This window comes from Physeter macrocephalus, chromosome 5 (genome assembly GCF_002837175.3).
Source record: "Physeter macrocephalus isolate SW-GA chromosome 5, ASM283717v5, whole genome shotgun sequence".
Classification (NCBI taxonomy): Eukaryota; Metazoa; Chordata; class Mammalia; order Artiodactyla; family Physeteridae; genus Physeter; species Physeter macrocephalus.
The window spans coordinates 1,178,369-1,204,262 of NC_041218.1; the positions used below are offsets into that span (position 1 = coordinate 1,178,369).

The following is a 25,894-nucleotide window of genomic DNA, read 5'->3' on the forward strand; positions in this document are numbered from 1 at the left end:
CCCCGCGCCCACCCCCGGTCCACCCCCTGTGTCCACCCCAGCGTCCACCCCGTGTCCACCCCAGCGTCCACCCCGGCGTCCACCCCCTGTGTCCACCCCGGCGTCCACCCCCTGTGTCCACCCCCGCGTCCACCCCTGCGTCCACCCCCTGTGTCCACCCCGCGTCCACCCCATGTCCACCCCGCGTTCACCTCCGCGTCCACCCCCGCGTCCACCCCCCTGTGTCCACCCCGTGTCCACCCCCGTGTCCACCCCGTGTCCTCACCGCTCCGTCTCCATGGCTGGGAGCAGCGTCTCCGCTGCAGGGTCCAAAGTGAACGCCGTGGGTGACAATCTTCCCCGCAGACTTCGGCCACAGCCTGGCCCACCGTCGAGTGCAGCCTCCAGGCCGCCGGGCTGGGCCCTGCCATTGAGTCGATGCTGTTGATCTGCTTTACTGGGCGGTGTAAACTGATAGGATCCATCTAAGAAGGGTTATTTTTTTTACAAAATTAAAGTCATACTTTTAAAAAGCCGTTTTGCTCCCTCTTTGTGCTCCCAGCCATCTCCCCCTCTCGCTCTTGCTTTCAAATGCGATCGAGAAACCACCACATACGTCCCCAGGGGGAAATGACAGCAATATTATATGTAATCTGTGTTGTGTGCTTTATTAATCAAGTAGAACGCTAATAAAAAACCTTCATAATTAGTGGAATAGGCATTAATTCAAAGATGTTTATTGGAATAGAAAATTAGAATTTGATTACACTTTTGTTCCTAAACGATGGCTGGTTTTCATTTTCTTCGGGATATTTGTTTAGAGACCGTTCTTCGCTGTTTCGGTCGCTCTGTTTATTAGACAAACCATATGGTGTGTGTCGCTCGTCCTCGTAGCTGAGTGTGGTGGATGGATATTGTGGCCGTTTCTGGACGGTGCTCTCGAGAGGCCAGGACCGCGCCCTCCCCTCCCACGGGGCTGTGACCGCCTGTCCCCGGGGACGGGCCAGGCCGCGGTGGAGACTCGGTCCCGGGGGCAGGAAGGGGACGCGGTGAGGACCACCCGCAGGCACAGTCCCCTCTCATCCGGAACCTGAGCGGCACCGAAACTTCCAGAGTCCGCCCTGCACGGTCTCAGGGGACGCCGAGGGCTGGCGGGTTTGCTTCTGGCTCTGAGACAAGCCTGGCCTCCAGAGAGGCCACCAGGCAGGAGGAGGCTGGTTCTCAGGGGAGAGACAGGATGGAGACGCCTGGTGGAGCGGCCGCCTCTCTCTGCCTCACCTTCGCTTTCACACCTGCGGGGCTCCCCCTCCCTCTGCTGGGGGACGTCTTTGTGCTCAGTCCCCTGTCTGTCCCTGTCTGTCTGTCTCGCTCTCTCTTCTCCCTCCTGGGGTGTCTACGTTGAAGGAGTAACTTACACACAAGTCTTGGGGTTTGGAATGGCACAGCTTCGAACTCAAAACCATCTTTTTTGAACCTTTCCTCCCATCTCTCTTTTATTTCCTGACATAATTATAATTACAATATAGTGACAACTTGTTTATCAGGTCACTGGAAATAGCTTCTCCCGTCAACAGATGCAGTTTTGTCAAACCCCGCGTCCTTCAGACCGACTTTTTGATAAGCCTGGCAGCCCGATACTTGGGGCTCTTTCTTTTCACCAGGAGCTGAACCACCCAGGTCTGCTAATGTGGGAGCAGCTGAAGGGCGAAGCTGCAGCCTCTCGTGTCCTCATACCCGGCCCCTGCCCGCAGCCTGAGCCCTTCGTTTGTCCCCACGTCTAGACAGAAGGGGGGAATCGTCACCTCCTCAGCGGGAGGACGGGGGCTCGGCCACGTCTCCAGCCCGGCCCCCGGGCAGGCAGGCCCCCCTCACCCACCTCGGCCACACGGGCTTGGGGTCAGCTTCCTCCAGGGCCACCTGGAGCCCCTCTGCCACCACCTGCCCACCTTGAGGAGCTCCCCGCTTCTGCTCACGAGCTGCCCAGACTGTTTCCTCCTCGGGCCTCTGAGGGCCTTACACATCCTCTTTTTCTTTTCCTTTTCACGGTTCCCGCAGAGGAGAACCCGCAGCCAGCCCTGAGCAGGGCCCTGGGGGCCTTTCCCTGCGGACCAGGGCCTCCCCAGGCCTCCCCAGCCTCCTGCAGGCAGAAGGCGCCCCTGCGGTGTCCGCCGTGTGCCGGGCCGCGAGCAGGGGCTGCCGGGGGGCCTGGAGCCAGGCAGGCGTGTGGCGGGCGTGAGGTCACCCCGCTCCTCGCCCAAGACGACAGCCGATGCCTTGTTTAACAGCGTTTGATAACTGTGTTTTGTAAGTTCAGATGTGTATTGTTTATTATCAGAAAACTTTATCACTGAGAAACAAGGAAATTTTTGAGAAGACTGAGAAACGAGGCTGTGTTGGTCAACTCCAAAGTCCTGAAATCAGGATTTATGGACGATTCCCCACAGTCTCACAGCAAACGGGACCCAATGGAAGGCGTGGGGGCCCTGACCCCTCCAGGTCCGGGGGCTCAGTGTCTGGGAGGCCCAGGCTGGCTCTGCAGGGCTGGGGAGCACCCCGACGGGGGCTGCCAAGGGGCTGCGAGACCCCCGTTCAGAAGCTGACCTCACAGGAGACCTCCCCGCCGGGGATGGGGGAACGCTGGGGAGGACGGTGTTGGCGGGCGGGACGGGGTGCACACGTGCGTGCATGTGTCAGTGTGAGGAGGTGGAAAAGCAGCAGGGGAGGCCGGGTGGAGTGGCCCAGAAAAGAGGCCCTGGGGGCAGCAGTGGGGAGGGTCGGGGAGGCGCCAGGGAAAGCCGGGGCCCAGCAGAATCCGCGCAGAGCTGAGCGGGTAAGCGATGAGGAGGAAGGATTGGCCCCTGGGGCCACTGTGCTGGAGGCTGACAAGGCCTGCTGCGGTCAAGCTCCTTAGCAACCTGGACGACTCTCGGGCACCAGGGCAGCTGGTGTGTTGCGCGCAGCCCGTGGGCCAGGCCTGGGTTTCAGCCCCAGTTTGTCCCCTCAGCCAAGGGCCCTTGTGCAGTGCACAACATGCACAACTGCACTCGGGCGGCAGGAAGCAATGGTGCCTGGCCTGCCGCACACAAGGCTGAGCAGCAGGCGGCCAGGAGCTGATGGCACAGAGACACCCCCCGCCCCGGCTGTCCAGGCTTGGGACACGGGGGCCCTGTCCAGCAGGGAGGGTCATGGGGAAGCCAAGGGGCAGATTCCAGGGCCCAGCTTACTGAGTTGGGGCCTGAGGGAGGAGCTGGGCATCTAGGGTTTGTTAACAAGTGCCTCAGGAGCGTCAGGGTCCGAGGGCTGGAGAAACCTTCAGCCTCGGGCTTGGTGGGAACACGGGCGCAGAGAGAGCGCGAACGACCAGGGGCGCACAGCCTGGGCCACGCTCCCCACCCCGTCATCCCTTCCCTAACCCCTCCATGTGTCAGTCTTTGCAAAGTGCTCCAAGTTCTATTTGGGAACAAGATAAAAGACTGAGATAACACTTTGAGGCAACGCCCATCACACAGAGAAGTCGTGCTCCAGAGACCACCTGACCGCCCCTGCCGCCAGTGTCTACTGATCACCCTCAAGTGGCTTCTTTACCAAGAGCCGACCCCACAGCCCAGTCCTGTCCCCAAACCCAGAAGGGCTGAGAAGCAGACGGTACATTCTGACAGACACGGATTTTGGTCCTTGCTCCGCGATCCTCAGGGACCAACCCCTCCCACACGCTCTCGTGCACCTGAAACACCCCGTAAAGTCCCTGGAGCCCGGACCTGCGCCCTGACGGCCTCTGCGCTGTCCAGCTGCCATCCAGACCTTACGAGGCCCCAGCCAGACTCCCGGGGGCCCCCTCGGTCCTCCCGCGTCCGTGGTGGCAGCTGCGACGTGCAGACGCCCAGGCGAACTGATGGGGTCCGTGGTGACCCCTCTTCCTTTCACGCTCCGCCCCGACAAATCTGTGGGCTCGAGAGTAGAGACCCACCCAGGGCCCCGGCGCCGTGCCCCCTGCGGCAGCTGCACGAACCCAAGCCGCCACCACGTCCCCACTGACTGCTGCGCGGCCTTGAAGTTATTTGTCCGCTGCTGCCCCTGTCCATTGGGCTGCTCCACACGAGGTGGCTGGGAGGGGCGGACACAAAACCCAGGCACCTCTTGTCCCCTCCCCTTTCCCTCCTGAAGAGCTAGGGGAGCCGGCAGGCAGGGAGCGCCCCGCGGGGCGGAGCCTGGGGCAGGGCACGCCTCTGGCCCCCGTCTGCGGCACCTGGCGGCAGCGGCCCCCAGCCGAGACGGTGAGTTGGCTCTGGGGGAGCTTTCCTTGGGCCGTCTGGGGAATGGTGCGCACAAGCCTCCTTTCCCAGAAACGTTGTGCGTTAAGTTTGTGTGAGCAGCCTGTTAACAGGGTGGCCCGACCACGCGACTCCCCCCGCTGTCTGTGATCTGCCGCTGAGCACCCACCGAAGGCATCTTCCCACAGACCAGGAATCGTGGCGGGGAAAGACCTCCTCCTGTTAACAGGCCGACAGCGAAGCCCCAAGGCTGGGACGCTGATGCCTCGAAATCTTTGAAACAAAAGGTCAGGAAGGCGGTCCCCCCAAATTACCGAGTGCAGCTGGAGGGAGACCCCTGCCCCACGAGCCCAAGAGGGGAGCTTCTGGTTTCCAGGCCCCGGGCTCCCACGATCGTGGGAGAAGTGATTACCACAGCATCTGAAAGGTCAGAAACCAGGAGAAGGGCAGTAAAGCTTGCCGGTGAGAAGCTTTACCAGCACAGCGAGCGTTTGGCCAGAAATGACTTCACCCTTCCACACAACTTACTAAATTTTGATCTCAGCACCGGAACCCCAAGGGGCAGAGACATTTTGAGCAGGAGACAGAAGTAGCTTTAAAGGTCAACCTTCAAATTTAGCGTTAACAAAGATAGGAAATCAAAAGCGTTGTCTTTGATCGGAAGTAAAGGCGGAGTCCGCAGGCCCTCGGCATGTTTGGGAGACGCCGTCTCCTCCCGGCCGCCGGCCCTCGGCCTCCCAGGCCACACCCCTCCCGCCCCAGCGAGACGCAGGTCACAGCTCATCAGCCAGCAGGGGCGGAGGGGGCTGGGGCGCAGGTCCGCAGGGACTGTCCTGCAAGGAGGCCGTGGCGTCTGCCAGCCTGGGGGCCGGGGACCACGGACACTTAGGTGAACAGGCAGAGAACCAGTGGGAAAACTTCCGGGGGGATAGTACACCCTTCGGGGGGTCAAAAAATATGCATAAAAATATGAATGATAACATGAGGCAGCATAACAGAGAGCAAATTAGATCATATGTATAATCTCTATAAAAATGTTTGGTGTACAAGTATAAAAGTAAGCCAAATCACGTTCAAGAATCTTCAATGATTTGCCTGTATTTAGAACGTCAAAAACAATTCTAACTTGAGAATACGTCTCAGCTTTTGAGAACGAATGGAAAGCTGAATGTTAACTCTGCAATTTCACAATTTCACAAATAGGAAAATGTCCAGATTGACATCCAGTTAAGTCCAGAAAAATGTCACCTTTGGTTCAGATGTGAAGCATACCGTGATTATGAGGAAAAGAAAACTATGAGGGACCAAAAGTCTCCTGCTTCCCATGGACCTGGGTCAGAGAAAGGTTCTCTCATGACAGACGTGTGACACGGGGACAGCAGACACGGGCCAGCAGCTGGCAGTGCCGAGATGTGATTGCTTTGCTACGCAAACTTCTTACAACTTTAATACTGGCTGCTTTGATTTCTAATGATAAAGTTATAACTGCAGAATTATTGGTCCAAAGTGCTTTCTGTGATGGAGCTGTTTGGTTTCTGCTGAACGTGGACTGGCTCTTATTACAATGTTTGGTCATAAGCCATTGGGCCAGAAGGTATTTTTCTGTCCATCTGGTCAAAGCCCTGATGGACCCAGACTGTGACCTGCCCTGCCAGGTCCCTCATGCCTTTGTCCCCCCCCACCCCACGATGACCCCGGTTCCAGCAGATCCTGGGCAAGGCCAGCTATGAGCCGAGATGCACACAGAACACATGAGTGGCTACAACACACCATGCGGCGCCTGCAGCAGGGACCTGGGCCTGGAGGCGGCCAAGGAGGGTTTGGGAATGCGAGAAGGGGGAGGGAGGGAAGACCACCCAGGTCTGTGGTCTGGAGCCCCTGCCCTGGGGCTTGCCCAGTCCTGGCCAGGAGGGGAGAGGAGCCCCTGCTGGTGGTCCCAGAGTTTGGGGTCCAGACATGAGATACGAGAGGGCTTCCCACGCTGGGCCGGGAGGGCTGGGAAGCACCGTGAGCCCAGAGGAAGGTGGAGGCCGGAATCCGGGCCAAGGTCCAAGCTCCATCTCCCCGACCACCCTGCGAGCTTCTTCCCACTGGCACCTCTGCACCCATCAGCCATCGCCACGTAACAAACATCCCAAACTCCACGACTTCAGACCACCACCACTTTATTGTTTCTTATGACTCTGGTGCTCACTGGGCTCAACTATAGGTATCACTGGGGTCTCTCGTGGGGCTGCGGTCAGGTGACAGCTGTGCTGGGATAAGCCCACAGCAGCCTTAGCCACCCATTAGGGCTCTGCAGGGGGCTGGACCGAGGGACCTTCTGTGTGTCTCTCTCTGCCCCCACCTGCCCCCGTGTCTCTCTCTCTCTCTCTCACACACACACACACACACACACACACACACACACACACACACACACACTCCTGGTTGTCTCCTCAGAATTCACAGCGGCCCGTGTGCATCAGGACCCCATGGGCAGTGTCCCTGAGGCACCCGCTGGCCCTGATGGTGAAAGGCCCTCGCCGCTCTCCTGGGCCGCAGACCCCCTGCCTGGCCTGGGGACGAGGGTGGACGCCTCTGGTGACCCTCAGACTAGGAGGTGGTCTGCTCTGGAACAACCGGTCCCTGAGCAACTTCTCTTTTTATCTAAAAGCGGAGGGTGTCCTTTTGGTTCGGGAACAAAAAGTCGCCTTTCGTAAGTGCTTGGTTTACGATCGTTTGCTAAAATTAAACCCTGTTCAGCATGTTTAGACTCAGTAATTTTCAACTCAGGCCATGTGATAAGTAGCCTGTCTTATTAGTTAAAAGAAAAACCTTGTCATATTTGTGCACGGGTTCCATTAGACTTTGCCCGTGTGCCACTGGCTCTCAGGGGACACGGTGGGAACAGCCTCTGTGGGCATCAGGGCCGGGCCCTCAGGCGGCAGCAGGAGACCCGCTCTACCCCCCTGACCGCGGGGTGCCCGCGGGGCCGGCAGGCCGGGACCCCGGGAAGCGCCCCCCGTTCACGTCCCCCTCTGCTGAGCCAGGGCCACAGCAGGCCCTGGAGACACTGCGGGCTGGGAGGGGTGAGGTGGCAGCGGGTAGAGGCAGGGACGGGAGCAGCCGGCCGCGGTGCGGGGTGCCCTACACGACTGTCCCCCAGGGCAGGTGGGTTATCACCCTCCCTTCACCGATGGGGACACCGAGGCAAAGAGCGGGGCCTGCCCGAGGGCACACGGCCAGTTGACGGGGCAGGTGTTCCGGCCGCCGGGCTCAGGAGCCGTGGTCCTACCCCCAGGGGGTCGGGTAATAAGAGGGGTGGGGCCGGCGGGGATTCGAGCGGCGCGTAGGGCCCCAGCCTGGAAGTGAGGGCGGATGAGACCCGCCACTTGGCTGAAGTCTGGGGTTAGCTTCGGAGGGGGAAGGAAGCAGGAGGGAGGTTCGGGAGGCCGGACAGCACGTGGGCAGGGCCACCCAGAGAGCAGGGCGGGTTGTGCACTGCACCACTCCCGTCACGGCAATGTCGACGTGCCTCCTGAACTGGGCAGCTGACCAGGCCGGTAGAGAGCGTGGCAGGGAGGGCAGGCCGTGAGGGGAGGGGTCGCGAGTGGGGCTGGAGCTGGAGCACGGAGTCCGCGCGCCCCGTCTTCGGAGGAAGGCGCTGGACTCTGCTCCCGTTGGGGCCGCGTAAGCCCCTGCCTGCCACGTGGACTGTTCTGCAGATCTCACTGCAAACCCTGGGGGGAAATAAAATCTACCCACGGCAGTAGATAGCGAAATCCAGCGGGCAGAATTCTGGAGGCCATCGACCCCTGAACAAGAGAACAGCACAGCATGAGTTCCTCGTTTTATCCCGAGGGCAGCTTGTGGCTGTTGCCTCAGCTGTCGCTGTTCTGACCTGAGCAGCCAGATCCCGGAACCCAGGGCGACCACGGCCTCTGAAAAGAGAGGGAGGGATCCAAAAGGGGGGCCTTCAAACTCGGCCCCAGTCCCCGCCGGCCCCTGCAGAGGCAAGCGCAAGGCCCAGAGCAGCCCCACCGAGGATGAGCTCCCGACCTGGGTTTGGGGCTGCCACCCCAGGGGCAGGGTTTGTAGTCTGAGGTCAACCCTTGAGCTGCTGCCAAAACAAATGAACGGGAACATAAAATCCAGAGTCTCCGGCTGGGCGGGCACCTGGCCGGCCTCCGTAAGGTCCTCCACCACAAGGAAGCGGCGGGGGGGTGGGGGACACTGGAGGCCGGGTGACTTCTGCCCTCTCTGTCTCACGTGGTCACCCACAGACCCAGTCACTGTGTGTGCCGGAGTCCAGGCCACGGGAGCCCACGCATGGGTGACCTGCCAATCGCCCAGCCGGGCCCCGGCCCACAGCCATCACCGCTGGCCAGGCGTGCGGGGAAGGCATCTCAGATCAGTCCAGCCTCCGTCTTCCAGCTGAAGCGCCGGACGCCATGGAGAGAGGCAAGTGGTCCCCGCGATGCCCTGTGTAAACTGCTCACCCACAGAAACCGTGCAGGCGTAATAACTCACTATTATTATTGTGGGTTTTTAAATTGAAGTAGAGCTGATTTACAATGTTGTGTTAGTTTCAGGCGTACAGCAAAGAGATTCAGTTATATGTATAAATATATATATATATTCTTTTTCAGATTCTTCTCCATTATAGGTTATTACAAGGTTTTGAGTCGAGTTCCCTGTGCTCTACAGTAGCTCCTTGTTGTTTATCTATTTTATATATAGTAGTGTGTATATGTCAATGCCAAACTCCTAATGTATCCCCTCTCCCATTGTTTTAATCTATCAATACCACATTTGGGGGTGATTTGTCATGAGGAAGAAGAAAATAACAAAGAACTTCAGGAACCTGCAAGACCATATCACAAGGTCAAACATTCATGCGATTGGAGTGCCAGACAAAGAGGAAAGCGACAAGGGGGCAAAAGATATTTGAAGATCAAGAGTAAAAAGATTCCAAAATTTGATGAAAGACATAATTTTACAGTTTCAAGAAACTCAAGGAGCCCCAAGCTGGACAAATGCAAAAGAACTTGACCGAGTGAATTACAGTCAACCTGCCGTAATACCTTGAACATGTCTAGCGAGAATGACCCGCTCTGGAGAGGGAAGCGGGTTCAACCTGCCTTCTCCTTGCAGCCCCACTGCTGCTGTGGGTCCCAGGGACCCGGACGGTCACGGGCACTTTTAGGGCCAGGCCTGGAAGTGGCCTCCAGGACTTGGGCCCACCTTCTAGAGGCCAGAGGTCAGGGCCGGGCCGCACCCAAAGCCCTGGGGAGGCGGGGGAGGCGGGGGAGGCGGGAGGTTGTGGGAAGATGAGGGCATCCTGAGCGCCCAGAGCGGGACCCGGCGGTGAACTCAGCTGAGAAGAGGCGCCCTTCGCTGGCCGTCTCTCCAGCCATAACTTCCTAATCACACCTGCCCTGCTGATCTGACCTCTGCATTCGGGGAAATCTCCGTCCATACAGAGTTGCTCCGTTTCATTCTCCCCTTTCATCCCTTTGAAAATTTAAAACCTCTCTAATTGTTGCTGAAAAGCTAATGATCATTTACACAGAGCACACAGTGAAGCCACACGTCTGAAGGTGCGCCAGGCTTGTCCGTGGATCGGGGACTTGCCCCGCAAAAGCCCTTTGCTTCCAGACTGCCCCGCGGCATTGCCCAGCCCTCGCCCCGCAGACCCCTAATCCAACGTCCTTCCTTTGCCCACCAGGGATCAAAATACTTTTTAAAAATCTCATGCTACACCGTGGGTTTTGGTTTTGTCCAATTCCTGATATTTCAGCAGTGCTGTTTTCTGCCACTAAAGGTGCTTTCGAGCCAGCAACACCATAGGCGGCATTGTCTCTGAAGGAAATACATTCTGAATTTCAAACAACTGACTTATTAAGACATTTGCGGTTTGGAGATGAGGCGCCAGCTGCCTTTTAACTCTTTGGAGACTCGTGCTCCACGCACAGGAAATGCAGTAACTTCCAGGTCCTCAAGCTGTTCATTTCACCAAAACGACCCATTTCCCGACCATTTCACTCAACAGAAGCTACCGCTGCCGAGGCCTCCAGGCCTCCAAGGCGCAGGTGCGAGGCCGTGAGGTAGCAACGTGCAGGCGTCCTCCATCGCCTGGCACCGTCTCAGGCCCCACGGCTCCCTCACAAGTCCCAGCCTGGGGTCAGAAGCACCGAGTCAGTAAATGACCGAATTACGGGGAAGCCCCTGTAAGCCACACAGCACTGAACCCATGCGGGGCCACTGATAGTAAACAACTTGCCATGATCATCACATGCTGGTCCCAAAGCAACAGCGGGACCGAGGCTGCGGCAGCTTTTAAAACTAGAATCCGAGGGCCTAGCAGTCGCCCGATGCCCTCCGATGGGATGAAGGGAGCACATTTGCCAAGGCCACCGGAGGGCATCTTGCAACTGGCATACACACGTGTGCACACCGGTGCACAAATACACACGCACCGTGCGCACACACGTCTACAGATGTGTACTCACATGCAGGCATATGCTGTCACGTGCACGCACACACGTCACACGCACACGAGGACGTAGGGCCCAACGGGACTGCATGACTTCCTAGGTTAAAACATAGGCAACGTCTGGGAAAAGAGAGAGAACATTTCTAGAAATATGTTAGAATCCCGTAGACTTGGACTACATGCGACTTCTCACTTGGCCTGCGGCCCCCTTTCCCAACTCGGAAGCTCCCCAGGAGGGGGCTGGCGGGTCAACGGCATGTGGACACAGGAGGGAGTCAGCTGTCAATTCTGCAGTGAAATCAGCTGTATGGACCAGCCAGCGGGAGCGACTCTGACCCCGCGAGGCCCCCAGACGGCTCGTGGGGCCGGTCGCCGCTCAGGAGAGGTCGGGACGTCCACCGGACACAAAGGAAGCGGCTCCCATTCTGCACACGCATTTCTCCCACGGCCACGGCAGGCGGAGGCTCCGGCAGGCGGGTGCGTGCCCTGCCCGGTCACAGAGGTGGCCAAGCACACACCCCGGCGGCACCCAGGCGCCCGCTTAGAGCTGCTGCTGGCGACCTGCTGCCGGGAGGAGCCGAGATCTGGGTGGCTCCCAGGATCACCTCCGGCTACATCTCTGCACCAGCTGCTGAGTCACAGCTAGTCTGCCCCACGCGCACTGACTCGGTAAAAGCACTTTTATCCAGATCCCTCGGGCTCCCAGGCCTTGTAGACAGAGCCAGCGACGAAGGCCGTGGAGACTGACCTGGGCGGGCCGTGGTCTCCTGGCCCGGCACAAGCGCACTGGGGGCCGGGGCTTTTCCTTCAGGGGAAGCGCACAGGTGCCTCGTTTGCTCACGTCCTCAGGGGGCTTGGTCTGATTTTGTGCAGACTCAAACCTCCGGGACTTCTGAGGGCCCAAGGCTTCTGCTGTCCCAGGACACGGAAAATCTGACCTGGAGCCTGGCCACACTTGCTCTTCTGTCAGAAAGAAGACTAGGGAGCGTCGGCCTCCGTTTCCGGGAGCCCGAGGACACCGGCGTCTGGAGCCTCCCCTGCTCCCCCTTAGCCCGGCTCACACACGGACCAAGGCCAAGGCCACCACGTCCCCGCGCTGTGCCGGCTAACACTGCACAGGGCTTGCATTCTGCGGGGTGTCAGCTGCTGGAAGCCTCCCCCACCGGACTCTGAGGGTCACTTCCAGCGGAGGTCCAGGACCCCAGCCATTTCTAATATTCTACGCGGTTTTTTTGGTTTTTCTGCTGCGGTTTTGCGTGGATCTGGTCAGGCCGGGGCTGGGGGCCAAGCCAGGGTGGGCACGGCTGCAAGAGTGGCCTCTGCACTCCCCAAGTCCGGGTTCTGTGGCAGGTGAGTCAGACGTGATGGTTTTCAACGGCCACTGACCTTTCCGAATTTTGTAGACTGTTTGGGGTTCATACAGGCCGGCGATCGCTTGCGGGGTCAACGATGTGAGTCGATACCATAAACTGCGCCCATGAGGGATTCTCCCCCCTTCTCCCCAACCATCCCCGCAGACCCCGTGTGGACCTCCCTTCTGCTTTCCCAACAGCATAAAGAGGGCGTTGGCCTGAGATCGACAGCAAAGCGGGGGGACACTGCCGCCAGTATCTTCTGAGCTGCCAAGGTGCTTTCCAAGCGCAAGCCTGGGAGCCCCTGGGAGCCGGGCCTCTGGAGAGGCCGGGAAGAACCCCGGGGCTCACTCAGGCCGCCGAACCCTGGCCGGAGCGAGGGGTGCAGATACGCCCGCAGGAGAGAGGAGTTCATCCTGTCGGGTGGAGAAGACCTCGCTCTCCCAGCCCCTGCCCTGCCCGCCGAGCCCGCCAGCCAGCACTCGTTAGTACACCCATCTCTCATCCAAGCTTCCGGGTGTGATAAAGAATTAGGGTTAGCAAACTAGGTGAGGACAGGGCGTCTGGAAGTGACACCATGGTGACTGGTGCTGCTAAGAAGCCTTCAGCCGGGACAGTTCCGGCCCCCGCCCAACGCAGCCCTCCCGCCCCGCCGGCGGCTGCGAGGCCCAGCCACCTGCGTTCCCTCCCCAGCCCGGCCTGTGCCCAGAGGCGGCGTGGCCCTGGGTCTCTTGAGGGCGGCTGCAGGCCTGCCTTCCAAGACTGGGTCTTTCTCCTCCCATCCTTCCCTGTCCCTCCTTCTCCCCAAATACTCACACATCCCTAAATCAAAGGATAAAGGGTGTAACTTCCCCTCATGCATACCTCCTGAACACGACCCCCTCTGCCTCCGTCTGCGTCGGCGGGGTTTTCTTTCCACTTTTTCTTCCCCTCTGGGAACCGCAGGAGGCGCATCCATGGCGGTAGATGGCCGGGCAGTGGTGGCGCGGCCCCGCTGAGGCCGCTCCGTGGTGCAGACCCAGCGGCCGCGCTGCTCGTGACTCGGTCCCCGTTTCTCCCGTGAGCGTCTGTAAAAGCAGCCCCACTTTAGAGCGGTTCCCGTTAAGACACAACACATTTCATTCTAGGAGGGAGATGTGTCCAAACGACTAAAGGGTTTTCTCTTTTTAATTCACTGTAGGTAAGCACCTTCTCAGAGCAAAACGTGGGCCTGGGTGTAGTGAGAATTCAAAGGGAAATAAGCAGTTCCTGCCCGTCAGAAAGTGACAGCAGAGGTCCCGGAGCAGGCCACCCAAAAGCGTCCTAAAAACTAAGGTAGGGGATTGGGCAGCAAAAGCGCAGGAGTCCAGCCGGGGGGGTGCCCACCTGGGGAGAGATTCAAGCTGTTCCAGCAGCAGGGACACGGGGGACGTGGGCGGACCTTGGGCCAGGGCAGGGCACCGGCTCCCACAGGGAACAGCCTCGGAGGGGAGCTTGAACCCACATGCAGGCTTGGCGTCAGGCTAAGGACTTGGAGTTGTCCTGGAGGCATCGGGAGCTGTTAAGGGGTCTACCCAGAGACGGCTGACACGGTAACCAAAGTGGCCTTGTTGGGCTGAGCCATCTTGACAAAGAAGAGGCAACACGGGTGGCCAGGTGGCCCACAGCCGAAAGGCTGGCGTGTCCCTCCCGCGAGCCTCCGGCCCCCCAGCCTGGGCAGCCCTCTCCTGACTGCCTTCCTCTGGGCCACCGAGGCTCCCAAGGCCTTCACACATCTACCCTGCCTGGGATGCCCTTGATCTCTACTGATTTATCTTCCTCTGCTCCAATGTCGTTCCGGATAGCACAAGTTGAATTATTTCACTATACTGACCACCTCTGCTCCCGGACTCACAGCAAGGCACCTACCCCTGGCTCCTGGCAGGGTGGTCGAGTCTTGGGCAGCTCCTGGGGACCCAGGCAGGGAGACTCATCTGCACTCGTGTGAGAAGTCTCGTCAAGTGTGGTCCTTTCACGCAGAGGGGCTGGTGGGAGACTGATGGATCGTGCTGCGGGAAAGATGCAAACACATCTGTCCATCGAATTACAACGACAAAGAAAACAACATGTGCGGGACCCTGTGCGGATTGAACAGCGCTACCTGCGTCTACGGGGTGTTGTGATGTGGACAGAGATTCTGGGGAGGGCTTCAGGCATCCACCACAGGCACCGTCTCCCTTTCCAAATTGGCTACTTTTCACCCGGAAAGCCTCCACATCAGCTGCTGATCCTACACACGCGCTGGCCGGGTGGCCGTCCTCGCCCCAACTGCCCCCCGACCCGTAGCTACACGTGACTTTTCCGCCTAAAACCCACCACACCCCCGACTCTATGTGGCAAAACTGAACATCTTCCCCGTAAGCCCCCCGTTTGCCTCCAAAGTAGAGGACACCCACAGAAAGTCTTCCTGGACTTTCCTCTCCGTCCCCCCATCCTCCTCATCGCCCCCCATCCTAAATTCCTCCAGACCCCCTCCCTCCATCCGCACACCGTCGCCTGGGGCCACCCTCTCGCTGCTTCTGTGTTTACGGGACACCCCGCCCCTCACCGTCTCCCTCGGCCCCTAATCCACGTCCGTGCTGCCATGGCTCCATCTTTCCAAGGGCAAATCTGATGGTGTCACTTCAGCCGTCAGCGGCTCCCGGTCCCCTGATAAGTGCCTCCAAGGCCCTTCGCACCCTTCCTGCCGCCCCTCTGCCGGCCCTCACCCCTCCCCGCTGCAGGCTGTGCTCTGGTCGCGCTCCACTCCTGCGGCGCACGGACCCCGCCTTCTTCCACGTGTTCCACGACGGCAGCGCCCCACCCCCGCCCCCTCCAGGAACCCCGTGCTACTGCTCCTTAAAGACGGGCCCAGCGTGGGGGCTTCAGCCTCCCGGGCCCTGACACTCGCCAGCCGACCACTCGCGCATATCCCCCCCTACAGCGTCGTCCCGGGGTTTCTTTACACCCCTCCCCCCATGCGACTGTAAACTGCCTTACAGCAGGATTTTCCCGTTCTTCTCGGCATCCTCAGCGCCTTGCACGTGTGTCAGGCGGTCAGTGAATGTCTGCTGAATGGGGGAAACCACGAGCTCCTCCCCTTCCCCTGGCTCTGACATCCACCATCTTTACAATTCTTATTATTTCTATCCTGCCTTGTTCCAGAGGGATCTAAGGATACTTGGATCAAAACTTCACAAAGACCCGTTTCCCGGGACTCCTGGATTAGCTGAGAGATCCAGAGGCTTAAAATTATAAATTCATCCATTCAACCAACAAATACGTATTCAGCTCTAAGTGCCGGGAATGCATCCAGCTCCACGTCCAGCTTCACCCGCGACATCCTCAGGAAGCTCAGGTTTTCTCACTGATTACGGGAGGTTTGGGTACGAGCAAAAACTACCCACGGTTTATACATGATCCCAGGAGGAAGGCGGCAAGAAGTCTTTTATCCATTCCTTGAAGAAGAGCTGCTGAAGACACCAGTTCTGTTTATCCCCACCTTGAACCCTGAGAACGCCTTCCAAGGAGTTGGTCCATCCCAGACGGCAAACTTCCACAGAGACCTCGGCAACCCCGGCCAAGCGGGGGTGATGGGAGGGTCCTGGCGACCACCCGCCAGCTCCAGCATCCTGGGTTCAGGTTTATCCCCCATGAAAACAAGACCCGCACGGGATGCCATCAAAGATCTTCCCATCTCTGGAATTCTGGCCGTCTGAAACTCTGTTCCACAGGAGAGGGCAGGGGAGCCCATCTGGGTGGAGCTGCTTGTCTAAAAGAAAACCAGCTAAGATGGATGGGCGTGGCCTCTTCGAAGGGATCACCGTACAGGAGGGTCCAGGGAGGGGGCTGAGGGAGCAGAGGCCGCGAAGGACCCCGCTGACAGCTTCTGCTTTGTCCGTCCACTCATTCAGCAAGCGTCTGTTGGGACACTTACCTGAAAGCCACTGTGTGGACAGAGGCGCACAGCCGCCGTGGGCGGGGCGGGCACAGTCCTGCCCTGTCACACTCAAGCACGGGGCAGGGAGAGTCCTTTACGAGGCTGTGACGAAGCTGTGGAGGGGACCAAGCAGGTGGGGAGGCTGGGGCGATGGTGGATGAGGAGGACGGACGCGGCCGAGCCCGCCTGGGGAACGGGGGCAGCTTCCCAGACGGAGGACGTGCCAGGTGTCAGGACCCAGAGGTGGGAGGGGAGGGGCCCCTGAAGGGCACGGTGCAGGTGCTGGGAAGTGGGCAGGCCCAGGACCACCCTGACCGTGGAGCTGCCGGCCGGGAGGTGGACGCGGTGAGCAGGGGTGTGGCTCGCGGGCATTCCCTGGGCCGGGACAGGCTGGAACCAGTCGGCCAGTCCTGCTCGCCCCGTCTCGTCCCGGGTTGCACCCTGCGTCCCGGGTTCTCCACCGTCAGGACCCTGGAGGCTCTGGCCCCAGCGCGTCCCTGCAGCTGCTTGGCCTTTTCCTAACAGGGATGTGGTAGCACCTGGAGGGGCGCCCACGTGGGACCAGCCCTGACAGGGGAGAAACAGGGGACCTCTGGGCTTGAGCACCGTGAGCAGACAGCACCCCCCCCCGGGGGCCCAGGGCCTCCCCCACAAGCAGAGGCGAGCCAGGACCACGGAGCCAGGGAGGGCCCGCAGTCCCACACCAGGCGCCCTCGCAGGTGGACCACTTCTGCCGTGAGACGTCGGCTGACCGTTGCCTTAACACACCTCAAGGACACCTCCCAGCTCATCTTCTGGCCCCGGTCCCAGGACTGGAGGCTCAGCAACTGTAATACTAGCAAATTTCATGTTGATCCTTAGCAAAATCCTACAGCACTTTATTAAATGACAGACTGGGGGTATTCACGCTATTAAAGAATATGCAGCATTTTATGAGCACAGTGTTGCCCGATACCAGAACCAGGCAAAGACTCCACAGGACAAGAAAACTACACAGCAATGTCTCGTGTGAATATGGACGCACAGATTCTGAACAAAACACCAGCAGACTGCATCCAGCAACATACAAGAATTATGCACCATGACCAAGTGGGATTTATCCCCGGGATGCAAGAGTGGTTGAAATCTGAAAATCAATTAAGGTAATACGTCAAATCAATAGAATAAAAAGTAAAAACGACACGATCATCTCAACACATGCCGAAGGAGCACCTGACAGACCCAAGATCTTTTCACGATAAAAACACTCAGCAAAAAAGATAAACAAAACAAAACAAAAAAAACCACTCAGCAAACCAGGAAGAGAAGCGAAATCCCTCACCCTGACAAAGGGCATCTAAAGGAAAACCCCCAGCTAATGTCACACTTCATCGTGCAAGTCTGAATGCTTTTCCCCATAAGACCATGAAGACAAATGTCGACTCTCACCTGGCCCCTCATAAATGCGCTGGGAGCTCTACCCAGGGCAGTAAGGCAGGAAAAGGAAATAAAAGACGTCCACGTGGGAAAGGTGACATGATACGGTATGTACAAAATCCCAAGGAATCTGCTAAAAAACTATCACAATTAATAAGTTAGCTCAGCAAAAGAGTAGGCTACAGGTCAATATATAAAAATCAATTATATTTCTATACGCTTGCAATGAGCAATCTAAAACATGAAATGATGAAAACAGTTACATTCACAATAACATCAGGAAAAGTAAATTACTTACGAATAAATTTAACAGATGAAACGTGAAACGTAGACTCTGAAAACAACAAAATATTGTGGAGAGAAATGAAGCTCTAAATAAATGGAAAGACATCCCATGTTCATGAAATGGAAAACATAACACCGGTAAGATGGACGTATTCCCCAGGCTGAAGCTGACCTCCCTATGGAAATTGAGAACCTGCTGTAGCAAAGGGCTGCACTGGGGTGCACACGGAGTCCCGCACAGCTCTGAGGCCAGAAGTCTGCGGTCGGCTGGGCGAGTCTCACTCCCCCCTGCAGCTCTGAGGGGAGAGGCTTCCTTGCCTCTGGGGTCACGGCAGGCTCACAGATGCGTCTCCCCAGTCCCTGCCCCCATTGCCAGGTGTCCCCTGCGGGTCTGCGTCTCCACTTTCCCCTGCGGATGCCTGTATCGGACTGGGCCCCTCCTCCAGGATGCCCCCCTCTTAACTCAGGGATAACTGCAGGACCCTGCTTCCAAGTACAGGGTCAGGACTTTAACATATGTGGGGGGGGAGGGCACAAAATTCAGCCCCCAACTGGCCACAGGAATTTGCCTTTCCGACGCGTTCTACTGAATTCTCCTCCTTTGTCCTCTCAGGCACCAGTGGGAGGGAGGCTGCGTCACCTCGAAGCACCCGCCCTTCCACTGGCTGTGGTCCTGCCGTGTCCTGCTTTGTCTGCTTCGCCTTCACGGATCTCTTTGTGCTTAACTTTTCAAGTTTTTCTTTTTTGTTTCATCAAACAGTGTTCGTTGTACCAACATCGAGCATCACACATGCATTTTGAAGGGTCTGCTCCCTACTTTGTATTGGAACTTGGACCTGGAATGTGCCCCAGGACGGATGTTCCAAGAATTAAGTGCCACCCTAAGGTGGAGGGAAGACGCCACTCCTCCCGCCGTGGCCAGGGCAGCGAGGGCGTCAGGGGCACCCGGGTGTCTGGGTAAGAGCGGGGGCCACCCGGACTTGCAGGATCAGAATGAAGGGAGGCAGCACGCTCAGTTCTATCAGCCCCCTGGGAGGTCTTCAGTAGACACGGTGCCTCCTCAGTCTGGTCACCTCGTTTTGCTGCCTTCATCGCTCTGTGTCTGCCGTCCTGGGGAGGGGGGGGACCCTGCCCGCATCACCTGCACATCTCCTGCCCCCAGCACACACTGGGAACATTTAGAGACGCTCCATCAAAGTATCTGTGGACTGACAGCTCACAAGCGTGGAATGATGCTGATAAAAACGTGCCTCGTCCATGACCACAGAGATGCTCTGATTGACAGCTCCCAGTGGGCTCTCCTCCCCCGAGGACCTGCTCCAGAAGCCGGTTCAGCCCCACCCCTCCTGGCGTTCACCTTGCCCCGGTAGGGGGTGGGGTGAGCTTTGGGTTCCTCTCAGGCTCCAGAGCAGCCGAGACTGACCTCCGTGAACTCCTCTCCGGTTCGCAGGCAGCGGCGAGCTCTCCCGGGGAGAGTCTAGAATGGGCCTCCCCTCCCACCGTGTGTCCCGAGACGCTGGGACCACAGGTGACACCGGTTCGGGCCCTGAGAGCAGCCAGCCCCAGGAACAGAAGGAGACAGCCATCCAGGACCGTCCACCCTGGAGCTCGGACAGGAGGGTGTGGTGGGGAAAATGGGGAAAAGGGACCTACGACAAAGGCTAGGACGCTGGCCCCAAATGTGGAGGGGACGTGAGCCCCCAGCTCGACTCGGGAGCCGTGAAGAACAGGAGCTTTAACAGTTAAAAGGTTTAAAAGGTCATTATGCATATATCAGTGGAAAAGCAACAGGAATTCCTAATAGGAAGCAGCAGAAAAAACCCTCCTTCAATCACCATGGAAATCTCTGCTCATCACACGCAATCATATTTCGTTATTAATGGACGTCGGCTAGACTGACATCTCGCACGTTCACCCCAATGTGCGTCGGGGACACTTCTGGCGCTTCGTTTACCGTTTTCATCAGTCTCTTCCACGGACTGACCGGCCCGACCCCAAAACCTCACACTGTCACTCATCATAAGTGAATTTATCAACACGTACAGAATCGGAATACACATGAGAGTTTTGACTGTTTGCATATGAAATCACTTCATTCTCCACGCTTCAAAAAATTCAATTTTGCATAATAAATGATGATAAGGGCCAGTTGACAATTATATAGGTGGGAAGAGTAGGAGGCAGTGATTGGAATTTCAATAGGCCTGTGAATGTGTCTGGGGGTTGGCTAGGTAATCAGCACCCAGGCTGACTCGCTCCATTGTTGGGGGTTTTAGTACAAAGCCTTCAGCTCCTATTAGAGGCACCCTTTACTTAAACTGCAAATTGGCACAAAGCCTGTTGGTGCTTTCCTCTTGAGACACATCTCCAACTGACTTAGATGCACAGTCAGCCAGATATGAAAATTAATCAGGCTAGTATCTGAAGGCAGAGAAACAGCAGCCTGTCTCAGAAAAATCTTGCAGGGACACACACACCCAGACACACACACACACACTCCACGGCCAGCCTTGCACAAAACACAAAGTCTGCCGTCACCTGCCGGTAGAGCCTGCCCATAACACCCTGAGTGATCGGATGTGGAATCATCACATCAAAGAAGGGGGAACAGAGCTCGTTCTGGGTTTTTCCAAGGGCAGCCAGTCTCCCACCACAGGACAGGGTTGTGCTCAGACGGAAATGGGATTTTACGTCTGATTACAATGGTTTCGGGACAGTATTGCAATCTGGTTCACTAGGTAGATGTGTCCCTCGTGTTCTAACCTAGTTATCGTATCGGCTGAAGGGCCCACAAAAATTTCGCTCTCCCCTGCTGCTCCGCACCCCTCCGCCCACGTCAGGATGAGGAACAAACACGGTAGATCCTCAGCAGCCGCCGGAGGTTCCCATCCTGACGGCGGGCGTCTGCCTGCCGGTCCCCTGGACCACGGGGCACACGCAACATCCGCGGCTGTCGTATAGAGAGGGCTTTGGGAAAAAACGAACTTCAACTGCGATTAAAAAACAAATCCACACACCCTATGTAATCCTAAGCTGTCTTTCCCATTGACCGTGTGTTGTCTGCAGAATTGAGTTGTATGTTCTTGCCTAAAAAAATTCCGGTGTTTTTCCCACTGACGTGTCTGCACATTGCAGCCCCTCAAAACACGTGGCACTTTCTCAGCCGTGACGCTGCAGAGAGCGCTGGGCGTCCACGCACCATGCATGACCTCAGCCCCACCGTCGGAGGGGCCCTTCCCTTCGGGTCTGCCCTCCTGATTCCTCCCAGACCCTGTGTGGGGTGACGGCCACTGTCATTCTCCACCGAGGGAAGTGGGAAATGAAGATTCTGGGAGAGCAAGCCCCCCACCGCCAGCCCCTGATGGTCCGCGTGAACCTGCCACCATCACCCCTCCCACCTCCAGGCGCTCGAGAGACTCCATCCCGAAGGGCGCACCCACCTGGCACACCTGCAACCTTCGTTTAAAAGGGGGCAAGTCTGGTTTAAACCACCTGCATCTCCTTGGATGTGGGCAGATCGTCACCAAACTCGCCCGATCCGAAAATCTCCCCGGAGAAGCGGGGGGACACACCCACCTTCAGGATTTGGCTCTAGATTCATGAGAAAGCGAATGTTACCATTTAAACCCTAAAGAACAGGATGGAATTTATTGGAAACATGAATGACTTCTTAACAACTGGGTGTTAATTCCAGGAATATGGGACAGAACGAGGTGAGGCAAACACAGAACGTGACGGAACGTCCCAGAGGGCTTGGGTCTAAGCCAGCCTGAGGAAGGGGGTCACGCCCCCAGGCACCTGTCAAACCCGAAGGGGCTGGGATAGTCCCTGTGGCCCTGCAGCAGCTCTCCCGCCCTGCACACCAGCCTGGGAAAGGGCGGGCCCGGCCCCAACGCTGGACAGCCGAGAATCTGGGTGAATCCAAGTTCGTGCTCTGGAGGAAGACCGGTCCCAAGACGCTGGACTCCACTGAGACCCCCTCCCTGCCACCCCTGCGACCCCCTCCCAGGGACCGCTCCCGGTGACCCCCCTGGGCACAAGCCCGGTGTCTGGGGCTGTGTCTCCAGGGTAAACGCCGCTGTCCATCTCCCACCCGTGTCCGTCTACACAACACCAAACACCACAACAACCGGAGGGTCTCCCCTTCCATCCTGCACTGCCCTCGGTTGTGGGGTGCAGTGCCCTGCACCCCTAGTTCCCAAACCTCATGACCCTCACAGTCACCCGCGGTGAATTGTGGTGAATTCTGGGGAAACATGTGAATTGGGCAACTCAGAACAGCGCTGGAGAGCCCTAGGGCGCTCCTGTAAGGGTTTAATCCATGAGGAGAGGAGAAGACATTTGGACACAGAGGAGGAGGAACTTCTGGAAGCTGGAAAGCTCATCCACTCGTCCGAATGGACTCATCAGAGCGATGACTACAGAACGCGACTCCCTCAGTGGGTGCAGTTGGTACAGAGGGGTGCGGTGGTGTCGGGGTCTCTGGTGGGGTGCAGGGGTGCAGTGGGTGCAGTTGGTACAGAGGGGTGCGGTGGGTGTCGGGGTCTCTGGTGGGGTGCAGGGGTGCAGTGGGTGCAGTGCAGCCGTTTTCAAATCACAGACACTGGAAGTCTCGGGACTGAAGGCTGGGGGAAGGGCTGGAAGGCGGGGGCGGGGTGCTGCCCGCTGGACTCCCCAGGGAGCCGAGCAGGCAGGACATGTACGGGGGTGACCGTGGGGCCAGTGACCCTGAAAGGCAAGGGAGAGGCCGGCTACGTGCAGTCTCACTGGAGCCCCCGCCGGCCCAGCAGAGAGCGGTGGTGCCAGATGGCCCTGCAGAGCCGATGGGCTGGGCCGAGAGGGTGGGGCCGCACGCGCGCGCGCGCGCGCGCGCACACACACACACACACACACACACACACACACACACACACACACACAGAGCTGCGGCCCTGAGGGGCAGCGTTCTCAGCTGAGAACATTCCAGACGGGGCTGGGATGCGCCTGCCTTCCCCAGCGCTTCCTGTGCAGCAGCCCTCCGCTCGGGAGGGGTCCAGCGGCACAGCTAAGAGCCCACCCTCCCCGGCCCAGCTCAAGACAGCCTCACCCCGGGGAGGGCTACCCAGAGGTCTCTGGCCTGAGACACCAGGACCAGCTGAGGGCAGGGCCAGCCCTGGTGAAGGGCCCGTCCACAAAAGCATATGCACACTGAGCTATGAAAGGCCTGGCCCTCAGCATCCAGACACCGAGCAGCAAGGCTCATACACCGAGCAAGAGCGGGGCCCCTCTGCCAGGGCGCCGGCCTCCCGAGAAGGAGTCTGTACGGATGGACTCGGAGGCCCCGCTGAGAGACGGCCGGGACCTGGCCAAGCCAGCTGCGAAGAGCCTGACTCTAAAAACCAACGCACGTCCAGAGATGCCCAAGCTTGGGGGATTTATTTACGGAACAAAAACTACAGGCAGAAGAAAACTTCGTAGAAAATATAATTAGAATGTCCAGAGAGAGACGAGAAAATATCGCAGCCATGGGGGGAAGAAAAGCAAGATGCTACTTAAAACAGAAAAGAACAAAGAGTCGAAAAGAACTCCTGTGAAATAAAAATTTTAATAGACTGTTTGGAAGAAAAAGCTGAGGAATCACCCTAAAAGTAAAACGAAGAGCTGAGAACAGGAGGAAAGGGATAGGCAGAGCACAGCCTCAGTCGGGGTCTCAGGCGTGAGGAGGGAGGGCAGCTGCAGGATGAGGCCCTGGGGCCCCAGAGCAGGCCCCCCGCCGCTCGACCACGGGCTGCACCCCTGCCCGCACCAGGCACCACCTGAGCAACACCCACGAGAAATTCATTGCCCGAGCCTCCCTCCGAGACGGCCGGTGTGCAGTGGACTCGGAGGGTGTTCTCGGCAGGGCCAAGCAGCCTTCCTCCTGCTTCTCCCTGCGCCCCAATGCGCGTTTGTAGAGGTCGTGACAGACGGACCCTGAGTTAGCAGTGGTTCCATGCGGCAGCTGAGGACACTTGTGACATCGTGTCACCCTCAGCTTTGAATACGTGTGCAGTTCTAGACCCACCGTGTGGGAACTGCCGGGTCCCTCACGCTGGTAGCCAGACGGCCATCGGGCAAGAATCGAGAAGAGCTGTATCTTTACAACAACGTTGAACGACATTTAATTGACTGAAGTGTTTTAAAATTAAATAAAATTCGAGATTTTTAAAAATAATTTTGATTTAAAGTTTTTTATATTTATTAATTCTAGTTTGCATTGAGCCTTTCAGATTTAAGAGAGAATTTTAACACTCTGGAACGAAAAGCTTTTTAGAAAACATGTATAATCTTAATATTTTAATTTTTCCATTTACTTTAATTTACACTTTTAATTCAAATTTTATACACTGAACTATAACTGCGTTTTATGTTTCAGTTCTTTAAATCATAACTGTCAATAGACTATAAGCTCTGTGAAAAATATTGTGAAATGATAATTAGTTATTCTGCTGAAATAAAGGGAAGAAAAATAACTCTGTGGAATAAATATGTAACAATCTACAAACGATACGTGCCTCCTAAGTCTCACCCAGAGAGCTCTGGCCCAGCAACAGATCATGAGACACACTAGGTAGTAACGATTCATCCCTGACGTCTGCAAACTTCAGTTACAAAAAGCCTAACTGTGGATGCGCCCCTTTGGTTTCGGCAAAGATGGAGGTGCATCTGTCAGGCGGGAGGGAGGATGCTCGGCTCTGTCGGTGTGTGGGGGTCCCCCTCCCTGGCACCCACCCGAGCCCCACACTCAGGAGGGGCAGGTCGCAGCTCTGGGCCGCCAGAGGCACAGCCGGGCAGCGGCTGCCCTGTCTCCTTGGAGACCCCGGGGAGGCCTCGGGTCTCAGACACCATCCACGTGTTCCTATTTCTCCCCTTCCCTCCCTCCTGCTTTGGTGACACCTGCAGACGTCAAGGGAGCCGACCCAGGGCCTCTGCGAAGCCCTCCAGGAAATGCTCGCTCAGGGGCTCTCGCCGGGAGCCTCGGCTACTCCTGTCGGACCTTGGGGGCACTCCCAGCGGGGCGTGGACCCTGCCCTCCCCCACCCCAAGCCCCAGGTGGGGCTCCTGGGGGGAGGGGCGGGGCGGGGGCGGGGCAGGCTGCTCTTCCGGCTAAAGCGGCAGAAGGGAGCAGGCTCTTCCCTGGACAAACGCGGCGCTGGGGCTTGGAATTCTCTATAGAGCCAGCGATCCAGCAGCTATAGGAGGGGGTGCCGGAGACGCCAGTCCTCCCCGACCCCCGGCAGGCGCGGGGCATCCCCGTCCGTGATGAAGCGGCACTGGCCTCGCAGCCAGGCTGCCCAAGTCGGCTCCCTGCGTCCACAGGAGGGCACGGCCCCGCCAGGCAGGCTCCCTCAGGGCGAAAGGGTGCTCGGCTCCGAAGCCGCCTTCGGGCCTCGGGAGGCGCGGCACCCGGGGAAGCCGTGCGGGCGGAGATGCGAGGGCCTGCGGACCGCGCCCGCGCGCCTGCGCGGGCCGACCCGGTGGCGCGGCCGCTGGAATCCCCGGAGGGCGGGGGGCGGAGAGGCCTGTCCCCTCTCGGAGTCGCGTGCTGGGGTCCTGACCCCAGGACCTCAGGATGTGCCTGCGTTCGGAGATGCGGGTCTCCAAAGAGGCGATGAAGGTAAAACCGTGGGTCATGGGTGGGCCCTGATCCCATACGCCGGGTGTCCTTATAAGGAGATCAAGACGCAGACGCGCACAGGGGGGCGGCGGTGTGAGGACACGGGGAGAAGACGGCGCCTACGCGGCGAGGAGAGAGGCTCAGCGTGGCCCCCGGCGTCCCCTGCAGTCACAGGCCGGTGTGAGAGCAGCACAGGGCCCACCCGGGGCCTGGACGTCACTGCCTGGTCCCAGCGGAAAAGCACCTGGACGGGGACCCAGGCCAGGTACCCCGGTCCCGGCGAGAACAGGACTTGCACCAGGGAGTCTCACAAAACCAATAGAGTTTAACTCCCACTCTGTGAAGACAGAGGTTCTGGAAAGTGCCTAGAAAGGTGTTTAAAATGATACAAGCATTACTCAGTGTTCTGCTGAGGCACGAATGAGGTGAGGACGCCCGCAGCGGAGGGAGAGGGATATGCAGGAGGTGAGCCGCGCTGAGCCGAATGCACCTGCCGGCCGGGCCCCTCCTGCACCGGCGGCCACTCACGGCCAGAGCGCG

General features: G+C 58.1%; 1 protein-coding gene across 10 annotated transcripts in view; it reads right to left on the minus strand.

Moving 5' to 3' along the window:
• Positions 1-25,894, minus strand: part of LOC114486256 (histidine-rich glycoprotein-like) — a 100,023-nt gene that overhangs the window by 30,169 nt on the left and 43,960 nt on the right. For 5 of the 10 annotated variants that reach the window (XM_055084710.1, XM_055084715.1, XM_055084712.1 and 2 more), the window contains exons 3-5: positions 13,968-14,107; positions 12,945-13,147; positions 266-464 (exon numbers count right to left, since the gene is read on the minus strand). Coding sequence is in view for 2 of the 10 variants with exons in the window: in XM_028489503.2 (XP_028345304.2) it covers positions 266-464; positions 12,945-13,147; positions 13,954-14,107; positions 14,647-14,692 (602 nt within the window). In the remaining 8 variants the exon portion in view is untranslated. Of the gene's footprint in view, positions 1-265; positions 5,937-12,944; positions 13,148-13,953; positions 14,410-14,646; positions 14,848-25,894 lie in introns of those variants that run through there. The other 5 variants (XM_028489503.2, XM_028489504.2, XM_055084711.1 and 2 more) reach the window with 5 other exon arrangements.